At 38.5% G+C, this 11,368-nt stretch overlaps 1 protein-coding gene across 1 annotated transcript; it reads left to right on the forward strand.

Moving 5' to 3' along the window:
• Positions 1 to 9,526: 9,526 nt before the first annotated feature.
• LOC101161354 (microsomal glutathione S-transferase 3) lies at positions 9,527 to 11,145 on the forward strand. Its single transcript, XM_004082393.4, has 4 exons — positions 9,527 to 9,763; positions 9,878 to 10,000; positions 10,261 to 10,333; positions 10,668 to 11,145. The coding sequence occupies exons 1-4, from the start codon at positions 9,638 to 9,640 to the stop codon at positions 10,766 to 10,768; spliced, it is 423 nt and encodes a 140-aa protein (XP_004082441.1). The 5' UTR covers positions 9,527 to 9,637; the 3' UTR covers positions 10,769 to 11,145.
• The last annotated feature ends 223 nt before the right edge of the window (positions 11,146 to 11,368 follow it).

Raw genomic sequence — 11,368 nt, forward strand, 5'->3', positions numbered from 1 at the left:
TAAAACGTCATTCATTTATAATTGATTCTTTACTGTGTTTCTTAGTTTTTGATGTAGAATGCATTTGAAACTTTTTTGTTTATGGTAAAATATTTGGCTATTAATATTGGCAAGAGATTTATCTGTCTCAATTGCACAAGAAATAAGTGTTACTTTTTTGGGGGGGGTTGTATATATATTCTCTGGCCCCAGAAATCACTCGGAGTGTGAATAAGGCCTCAGTTCCTGTGGGGGATGGCGGTGAATCCAACGCCTAAACCTCTTGTGTCATCTTACTTGACAACAAATCATCATGCGGATTGTATCATATAATACGCGTGGCTTGCGGTCTGGACACAGTGTTGCAGATAAATCCAGTCGCTATGTCGTTGATAAGCTTTTGAATGAGTGTGATGTATTATGTTTGCAAGAAACTTGGCTTGCCAAACAGGACTTGGACAATCTAAACTCATTACATGTGGATTTCCATGGTGCTGGTGAATCCACCACTGATCTGAGTACCAGAATCGTTCGAGGTAGAATTCCTGGGGGCGTGGCTATCCTCTGGAATGTTAAGTATGATGCTGCTGTTAATGTTGTGAGGCTTAATGTTGATTGGGCTGTTGGCTTGGAAATCGACATTGATGAAAAGAAATTTACAATTCTAAATGTCTACATGCCCTATGAGTCTAATCTATTGGAGGACGAATTCTTGCACAAATTAGCATTCATAAAAGCATATATTGAGGATAGCAGCTCCACTTGTGTTATGGGAGATTTTAATGCTGATCTCTCAGATGACTCATCAATATTTGGTAATCATTTAACTTCTTACTGTGAAGAAAATAATCTCACCTTATCAAGTAAAATACTTCTCCCAGATACAAGCTTTACTTATATCAGTGATGCCTGGCATTCCACCTCATGGCTGGACCACTGTATCTGTACTACGGATGCTCATGCTTCTCTGAGTAACATAGAAATCCTGTATAACTTAGCTACCTCTGATCACATACCAATAATCTTCTCCTTAAATGTGGCAAATGTACCATCTCTTGTGGCGAAAGATAATAACGATCTTACAGATAAACTTGATTGGTCCAAAGTTACAAATGAGGACATCAATAAATACACGGCAACCACCGATGCTCAGCTGCAGGCTGTAAAATTGCCCAGGGATGCGCTGGCATGCTGTGATCCAAACTGCAAAAATACTACTCATTGCAATGAATTGTGTAAACTCTATGAAAATATAGTAAAAGCTGTAAAAGATAGTAGTCTTTGCCTACGAAGCAGGAGTCTTAAAAGCTGGACCGTCAAGCCAGGCTGGAATGACTTTGTAGCTGAACATCATGCTGCAGCCAGGGACGCTTTCAGACTCTGGCATGAAGCTGGGAAGCCTCGTCAAGGTGCCTTGTTTGAGAGCAAGAAAATGACTACTGCTAGATTCAAATATTCACTTCGCATTCTCAAAAGGCAAGAAAACATGATGAGAGCAGACTCTCTGGCCAGAGGTCTACAAAATAATGATTACCATAAATTCTGGAAGGAGGTTAATTCTATGAATAATCGTAAAACTTCATTGCCATCCAACATTGAAGGTGTATGTGGTGCTGATAACATTGCTGATTTATGGCGTAAGCATTATTCTGACCTGCTTAATTCGGTAAAAAGTCATGCAGTTTCTATTGACAATGTGGATTTTACAGACACAATGGTTATTCGTGCAAGTGAGATTCAAGATGCAATTTCAAAGATAAAAGAAGGCAAAGCATGTGGTCTTGATGACATCACAGTCGAGCATTTAAAATATTCAAGTTTTAAATTACTGCCCCTGCTGGCCATGTGTTTCACTGGCTTTTTAACCCATGGAGTCCTGCCTGATTCAATTCTCTCAGTTGTATTAATTCCCGTCATCAAAGACAAGACCGCCAGTTTAAATAGTCTGTCGAACTACAGACCGATTGCCCTTTCCAGCAACATTTCAAAAATTTTAGAATATGTTTTATTGACTAGACTCGAAGTGCATCTTTTAACAAGTGAGAACCAATTTGGTTTTAAAAAAAGCCTCGGCACTGATATGTGTATCTACGCGTTACAGGAAATAGTTGGGAAATACCTGCATCTGAATACATCTGTATTTCTGTGTTTTATTGATGCCACTAAGGCCTTTGACAGGGTCAACCACCTCAAGCTTTTTCAGAAGCTAATTAATCGAGGAGTGCCCAAATATCTTGTACGACTCCTGGCTTTCTGGTATGCTAATCAAACAATGGCAGTCAAATGGGGCAATGTCTTATCAGAGCCTTTTTATGTAAGCAATGGAGTTCAACAGGGGGGGATCCTCTCTCCATTTCTATTCAATGTGTATATTCATGACCTATCCACTAATCTGAATCTGTGCAAAACTGGATGTGTTGTTGGATGTCAAACCTTTAATCATCTTATGTATGCTGATGGCCTTGTCATTTTTAGCCCCTACAGTGCTGGGTTACAAACACTTTTAAAAGTTTGTTCTGACTATGGCAGAGACTTTGACATAAAATACAATCCCTCCAAAAGCAAAGTAATGATCGTAAGGACCAAAGACGACAGAAATGTAAACTTTCCTGTTTTTAAGCTTTGTGGAACGCCTCTGGAACAAACATCATCTATCAAATATCTTGGACATTTCATTACTGACGATTGGAGGGATGATAGAGACATTCAGAGACAGTACTGTAAACTCTATGCTCAGGCAAATATGCTGATGAGAAAATTCAGTGCATGTTCTCTTCAAGTGAAGTGTTCGCTGTTCAGAGCTTACTGCACTCCTCTGTATACGGCCCCTCTTTGGTGGAACTATGGACGTGGGACATTCCACAAATTCTTAGTGGCCTATAATGATGCTTTTAGGCTTCTGCTACAGGTGCCCAGGTGGTACAGAGCCAGTCAGCTGTTTGTGGACGCTCACATCCCCACCTGTGAAGCTCTACTGCGTAAGCTTACATACAGCCTCATGGAACGCCTGGACAAATCTAAGAACTCAATTATCATGTCTCTGACTGATCCCAAAAGAAGCTCATGCCGCTACACTTCTGCCCTAAGGAAACACTGGATACAGCGATTATACTCTTTTTAAGTTATATCTTTTTACTTTTTATTATAAATACTGTATTTGTATCTTATGTTTTATTTTATTCTCTTTTCCACCTGAGTCTGAAATAAAAGTTTGAAACATATATATATATATATATATATATATATATCAGTCGACCCATGATCATAAGATTGCAGGTTCGATTCCCGCCTTGCACGCCCATGTGTCGAAGTGTCCTTGGGCAAGACACTGCACAGGCTGCAGCCAGGGCTTACTCAGACACTGAACCCCACCTTGCCTCTGGTGGGAGGTTGGCGCCAGTGTTCGGCAGCGGAGCCACTATCAGTGTGTGAATGTGTGTGTGCATGGGTGAATGGGATTGTGACTGTAAAGCGCTTTGGGCCTTCGTAAAAAGGTAGAAAGTGCTATATAAGTATACGCCATTTACCATTTACCATATATATACAGTATATTAACAACATACTTGGTTTGAAAGAAGAACATAGCACATGCTATCTTTTTTGGTAACACCCTGCCATAAACCAATTGCTCCCGTATCGTACAAACATTTCTATTTGTTTTATTTGGGCTTTCTGCATAACAAACTCTTTCTATGTTTTTTTTTTCTCCCATGCACATGGTTTTTGTTTTTTTATAGCCACAAAGAATAAGGCATCATGATCCATATCCTAAATCTTTATTGTGTTTTACCCCAACATTATGTTTATGTGTTGTTGTTGTTTTTTTTTAAAACAAGTTATTTTTAATTTGTCATGGTTTTAGAAACTTGCAAACTATTTCAACTCTTACGGAAGCTGTTATATTTACTTTTATGTTTCATAATTCTTCTTTGTTTGTTTTTGTTTTTAACAAATGTGGATTTATGTTATATCTATGAAATTATGTTGGGTAATTTATTTTCAAGGTGTGACCTTGAATAATTTCTTTTTAAATTTTCCATTTCTACATACATTTTGTAGGGATAAAATACTCAATTGCCTTTTGTGTATTTTAACAGTAATCTTGTGGAATCAAACAGTAATGTTTAAAACTATGGTTTCTCGTGTGCCATGCAATTAATTCAACAATCTTATCTAATTATAGTAACAGTAACAGTTTTGTGCAGAAAATTCCTGGCCTAAAAGTTAGAAATGTTTTTTTTTTTTTTTTTGCAGTATCTTCATTTAAATGTAAAATGAATGAGTATTAAATGTTTGGCAGTTTTTTTCAAGTTCAATAAAGATTTTTCAATTGATTTTTTTTAAAGTTCAAAGACGTCATAATATCTCGCGATGGTTAGGAATCATCGAAAAACATGACTAAATCCAGGATGGACGCTAAGGCGGTGGCGGGTAGGCACAGCTGTGTTGTGACTGGGAAGGAGTGGGGAGATGACGGGGGATGTGAAAGTGAGGATAGTATGGAGATGAGCTTTGGGATTGAAACAGGAAGGGAAAAGAGGGGAAATAGTTTTGATGGAGCTGATCCTAGAAAACTAAGACGAGTGATGTCAACTGACAGTGATGAAGAAGGAAGGGATGGCTATAAAGTCATTTTGAGATTTTCTGAAGGACAAGGGTTAAGTACTTTGAGTCCGATAAAATTGACGACTATATTAAAGAATCAAGTGGGGGACATTAAAGTTGCTAAAGTCCTGAGAGATGGGAACCTGTTGATTGTTTGTAGAAGTGAGGAGCAGAGGGACAGGGCCTGTAAAATGAGAGAAGTGGGGAAACATAAAGTTGTTAGTATGAGCAAGGTAGGATTGGGAGGTCAGGGGCGGAGGGGAGTGATTTGGGGCATACCTGTGGAAATGTCTATTACGGAATTTAAAGCTAACCTACGAGGGGCAGAAATAAGAGAAGCAAGGAGATTAAGTGTTTTTCGGGATGGTGTGAGGAGGGAGTCTGAGGGAATATTGTTGGAATTTATGGGAAGGAGCCTGCCGGACAGAGTGTCCCTGGGATACATGTCTTATACTGTGAGGGAATATGTTCCTAAACCCGTTAGATGTTTTCACTGCCAGAGATTTGGACACACTGCTGCTGTATGTAAAGGCAAGCAGAGGTGTCCCAGGTGTGGAGAAGATCATGGCTATGAGTCCTGTGGAAACAAGATGAAACCAAAGTGTTGTAACTGTGGGGGGGACCATAGTGCTGCATATGCAGGCTGTGAGGTTATGAGGAGAGAAGTCCATATTCAAAAAACCAAAGTACTACATAGAATCTCATATGCAGATGCAGTTAAAATGGTTGGTAAAAGTTCTGATAGACAGGCAGGAGTCATACACGAGGTGCCAAACAGTATACAGGGCAGGAATGTTGAGGGGAGAGTTTTGATAGATTTGAAGAAACTGGTCACGTTTGTGGCTGGAGTTATAAATGCAACGATGGAAACTAAATCAAAAACAGAAAGAATACAAATCATTGTAAAAGCAGCAGCGAACCATTTGGACATCAATGAGTTGACATGGGAAGAGGTTCGGAACAACCTTAGTGCCCAGTCTAGTCAGGAAGTGGGAAGTGTGGGATAGTAAATGGTTCTTATACTTCAATGGAATGCAAGGAGCTTATTGGCAAATGGACAGGAATTGAAAAAGTGTATAGATGACTTGGATCAAAAACCGGATATTATATGTATTCAAGAGACGTGGTTAAGGCCAAATTTAGATTTTAGAATTTCCCAATATACGGGAATCCGGTGTGATAGAGCAGAGGGAGGTGGGGGTGGTTGTGCCACCTTTATAAAAAATAATTTCAATTACAGGGTGATTAAGATAGGAACACAAGAAGAATTTATTGGCATTGAAATTTATATTGGTCTGGGGAGAATATACGTTGTTAATTACTATAATCCATGCAAAAGGTTAGATCTCAGTCTTCTTAAATCAATTATTCATCTAGACAATGGGCATGTCATTGTTTGTGGGGATTTTAATGCACATAGCACATTATGGGGGGGGAAGGTGACAGATGTTAATGGTGAGGTATTGGAGGATTTGATGGATGAATTACACTTGGTGTGTCTCAATGATGGGAGAGGAACAAGAATTGATGCTCGAACAGGGAATATGTCAGCGCTAGATCTTACTTTTGTTTCAAATGTTTTGGCAGGGGGTAGTGAGTGGAATGTACACAACAGCACAATGGGGAGTGACCATTATCCTGTGTTCTATAGGGTTGGTGGTGATAGAGAACCACCAAGTAATGGAAAGGAAGGAAGATGGCTTTTTCATAAAGCAAAATGGGATGAATTTACTTTTATGTGTGAGGAGGAATGTTCAAACATTAGTATGGAGAGTACAGCTGAAGAAATGGAAAAGAAAATTCGAAATTTAATAATTTCAGCGGCGCAAAAAACAATTCCGAGAAGTAAAGCAACTATGACGAGGAGAAATGTTCCATGGTGGACTGAAGACTGCAAAATAGCAGTTAAGAATAGGAATAAGGGTTTGAAACTCTTAAAACGGACTCACACATATGAAAATCTGTTGAATTATAAGAGACTTTGTGCACAGGCAAGAAGGACTATTAAAAAGGAGAAAAGGGAGTACTGGAGGGCTTTTTGTGATAAAATTGGTCGAACAACTCCAGTTAATACGGTTTGGGGAATGATTAGAAAAATGAAGGGTATAAGGAGGGAGTTACAATATCCAGTATTGAAAATGGGTGATGACCTGGCGATATCGGATATTGGTAAAGCAGAAATGTTGGCTAAAACTTTTGTGAGAAGTCAAAGTAATGAGAATTTGTCAGGGTATAGGAAAGGGAGGAGAGATGAAATTAGGGAACGGCACTACAAGGACTTTGATGATAACACTTATTTGACAACCATGGATGCTCCGTTTACCTGCTTTGAATTGGATTTAGCACTACATAAATCTAAAATTACATCACCCGGTAGGGATGGTATAAGTTATGTTATGTTAAAACATTTAGGTAGGAAAATGAAATTGAAATTATTGGACATGTATAATAGGGTCTGGTGTGAAGGTAAATTGCCGACCAATTGGAAAGAGGCTGTGGTTATTCCTATATTAAAACCTGGGAAAGATCCGAGCAGCCCAGAAAATTACAGGCCCATAGCACTCACATCACATGTTGGTAAAGTGATGGAAAGAATGATAAATGAGAGATTGCAGTATTACCTGGAAAGTAAAAATTTGCTGTCCCCATATCAGAATGGTTTTAGGAAAGGTCGAGGGACAATGGATCCTGTAATCTGTCTAGAAGCAGACATTAGGAAAGCCCAAGTAAATAAAGAATATTTGGTGGCGGTATTCTTTGATATTGAAAAGGCTTATGATATGGTCTGGAAAGAGGGTTTATTGATAAAATTAAGAACGTTGGGACTTAATGGAAGAATCTATAAATGGATTAAGGGCTTTTTGTTTGATAGATATGTTCAAGTCAGGATAGGAAAGTCCTTTTCTACTAGGTACGTAGTGGATAATGGAACCCCACAAGGTAGTGTAATTAGCCCTGTGCTGTTTTCAATTATGATTAATGATATATTTAATTCAATTGGATGTGAATTTGGGAAAGCATTATTTGCAGATGATGGAGCCTTGTGGAAGAGGGGAAGAAATATTCATTATGTGGAGAGAAAGATACAAGACGCCATTACGGAGGTGGAAAACTGGTCTTATGACTGGGGATTCAAATTTTCAGTAACTAAAACAAAATGCATGGTTTTTACTAGGAAACGTGGAACTGTTTTGAACTTAAGGTTATATGGAGAAGCAATTGAGCAAGTACATAGTTTTAGGTACCTGGGGGTTATATTGGATACAAAATTGAAATGGAGAGAGAACTTTGATAGTATAGTAGGGAGATGTAAGAAAGTCATAAATATAATGAGGTGCTTGAAAGGTACTGGGTGGGGAGCTAGTGCACAGGCTTTAAAACAAATATATATTACAATGATTAGGTCAGTCACAGATTATGGAATTATTGTTTACAATACAGCGTGCAAAACGTTATTACATAAAATAGAAGTCATCCAAAATCAGGCTTTGAAAATATGCACTGGGGCTATGAGGTCAACTCCTGCTGTGTCATTACAAGTTGAAATGGGGGAACTCCCATTGAAACTAAGAATTAAACAGCTGATGCTTAACTATTGGGTGAAAATACAGGGTTGTGTAGGTGTAGAGAACATGGTTAGGAGGGCTATTGAGCCTTGTTGGGAAAGTGATAATGGGACAAATGAAAGTGCTGCTTGGAAATTAGCTAGGTTAGCGAGAAAAGCAAATATTCATGGCAAAACCCTAGTTAAGACGTTTCTGTACCCGACCACTCCTTTCTGGATTTTTCCAACTGCACAAGTGGATTTGTATCTCCATAGAACAATGGAGGATAGAAAAGGGAAGGGAAACTGGGATGAGATAACAGCAGACAGATTAGACACAGTCCATGCTTCATTTATACCCATATATACAGATGGATCTAAAGACCCAGAAACAATGAGAACTGGTTTTTCTTTCTGTATCCCTACATTGGACAAATCTGTTGGAGTTAAGACGTCAAAGGATCTTTCAGTTTTTGCAGTTGAAATGTTGGCAATTTCATATAGTTTACACTGGCTAGAACAGAACAGAATTGGGGATGGTATAATTTGTTCAGAATCATTGTCAGCTTTGATATCTCTGAAGTCATACTATTCTGAGAGCAGATCAGATATATTATATGAAATTTATGAGAGTTTGATCAGGTTGGCAAACTTAAAAATAAACATTAGATTCATGTGGGTACCAGCACATAGGGGGGTGGAGGGAAATGAAATGGCTGACTTCCTGGCAAAAAGGGCATTGAAACGGGGAATAGAGATAGAAATTCCATTAGGTAGGACAGAATTTAGGGCAATTATTAGGAGGCGTATTATGGAAGAATGGCAGACACAATGGGAAAGGGAGAGGAAAGGAAGACATCTATTTAGTGTTCAGGACAAAGTAGGGAGAGGTATGAATGTCAGAGTAAACACCAGAGATAGCTGCATAATATCACGGTTGAGGATGGGACACACTGGTTTAAATAATACATTGCATCTGATAGGGAAACATCCTACTGGTTTGTGTGAGTGCGGGAAAGGGGAAGAGTCTGTGGAGCATGTTCTATGTCAGTGTGAACTGTATAGGGAGGAAAGACGACAACTGGAAAGTAGGGTACGGATGATAGAGGGCGAGCAAATGACTTTAAAGAAGCTTTTGGGAGGGGAGGAGAATTTAAATGGTGCAATTATAGGTTTTTTGAAAAGAACTAGGTTATTGAGGAGAATTTAGTTTTTTTTTTTTTTTATATAGTCAAATTTGGTTAGGTAATCCCCACTCTGACCCACACTCCAACACAGTAGGTGGCGGTAATGCACCTTCACGATAGTGCCTCCCGCCAATAAAATCACAAGAAGAAGAAGAAGAAGAAGAAGAAGAAGAAGAAGAAGAAGAAGAAGAATATCTCGCGATATCTTACGCGATTTGGCCTGTTCGCCTGCCGCGTACGTTAGCGCCTTCTTATCCCTCCCTGTTGCTGGCGCTGATAAGTATTTGTGAACTGCAGCAAACCAGATTCTTCGAGTGCAGTGATGGCTGTCCTCGCCGCTTTACCATCTGACTTTGGATATGTCATATTTACTTACCTGTACAGCTGGATTATGATGGCCTATTTGGCTGTCAAAGTTGGGGCGGCACGGAAGAAGTACGGCGTTAAGGTATTGCTAGTGTGTGTGTGTTGAATTTCTGTTGTGCCGTTATGATTTGAACAGTTGACTAACTATTTTTGAGTCTCTTGAGGATTCACTTTTTGTTTCCGGTTTAATCTGCAGTATCCCGCGATGTACAGCGACAAAGACCAAGTTTTTAACTGCATCCAGAGAGCCCACCAGAACACCTTGGAAGTGTACCCTCAGTGGCTTGTTTTCCAAACGATCGCTGCACTCGTCTATCCGGTTAGTTTTCAAACGTGTTCGTCGATTATATGCATTTGGTGTCGGTTTAAACTCTGTAAATGGCGTAAACAGTCAGATCTCTAAAAAATTTTGACGAGTCATGATGATTGTGTCACACTTATGAGACCACTCCTCCTCCTGAACTTTGCCATGATGTATTAACATTGCTCTGATGACTAGACATAATCCCTGGAGATTATGCCAGATTTTCTCATTGATTAAAAAAAGTCATGTTTTATGTACTTTTTGTTTTTACCCAGTTAACTGCATCTGTCCTGGGTGCCATTTGGGTAACCAGCAGGTTTTCCTACGCCTGGGGATACTACACAGGAGGTAATGCTCAGACAGTTTTGAATAATGAAACATTATTCTTTCATCTTTATTGACACGATTGTTTAATCAGAACCACTAGACAAAAGGTTATTTCACAACAGATTAAACGTACATACAAACAGTATAATCAGAAGCATAAAAGCAGCTGAACAGGCAATAATCGTAAAGGTCAATGTGCAGCAATGGCTTTGATAGCTCCTTTTTGAAGTTGGTTAAATTATTTACACTTAAGTACACAATTAAAGTTATTCTATGAAAAGGTCAGTATTGAGGTTATTTGACATTATTTACCTTTTTGTGTATATTTAAAGTGGAATGGTTTGCTGTATTTCAGATCCTGAAAAGAGGATGAAGGGAGCCTATGGCTACATTGGATATCTTGGAGTCATCGTTCTGTCCATATACATCGCCCTGCAGCAGCTGGGAATTTTGTAGGATGACCATCAATCCACTTTTGTATCTGGCTCAAACGTTTACCCAGATTATGCCTACTAACATGGAGTTTTCAGTTCCTCAAATCAATCTTCAATATTTTCAAAGTTAATATTTCTGTCTCCTTTTATAAGATTGCTTCCATTAAATTCTGTTATCATATATAATACAATTTTTCTTAATGTATTCTTCATTTCTGCATTTGCAGTCATGACGTGACTTCAAATACATTGTCTGTTTATTCACATGAAATTTTGACAAGATTAGTGGTAGCAAAGTATATGAATCAACTCATTACTCGTTGAGAATCTTCCATTCAATTCCCCCATTCCAAGAATGTTTTCTGTTTACTTTTTTTAATTAAAGTTTTTTTTAGCCTAAATACTTTCTCTATATTTTAAATAGGAAAATGCTATATGAAACATCTTGTTTAAATTCTTTGCCACTACACAACCTACAGCTTTGAATTTTTGTTTAGACCAGTTTGTTTAAACTGGTCTAAGCAACGACAAAATAATAAATTTTATCATTTAGTGTCTCTGTCTGTGACTGTCTGTGACTACTTAGTCTCTAAAGTTTAAGATTTACATTTGGAGTTGCTGA

The sequence above is a fragment of the Oryzias latipes genome, chromosome 22 (genome assembly GCF_002234675.1).
Source record: "Oryzias latipes chromosome 22, ASM223467v1".
Lineage (NCBI taxonomy): Eukaryota > Metazoa > Chordata > Actinopteri > Beloniformes > Adrianichthyidae > Oryzias > Oryzias latipes.

Bases quoted from the DNA above. Each gene is read 5' to 3' on its own strand.
- LOC101161354 (XM_004082393.4), top strand. From the start codon at position 9,638: ATGGCTGTCCTCGCCGCTTTACCATCTGACTTTGGATATGTCATATTT. The intron at 10,001-10,260 runs GTTAGTTTTCAA...GTTTTTACCCAG, and splicing joins TCGCTGCACTCGTCTATCCG to TTAACTGCATCTGTCCTGGG. The intron at 10,334-10,667 runs GTAATGCTCAGA...GCTGTATTTCAG, and splicing joins CTGGGGATACTACACAGGAG to ATCCTGAAAAGAGGATGAAG.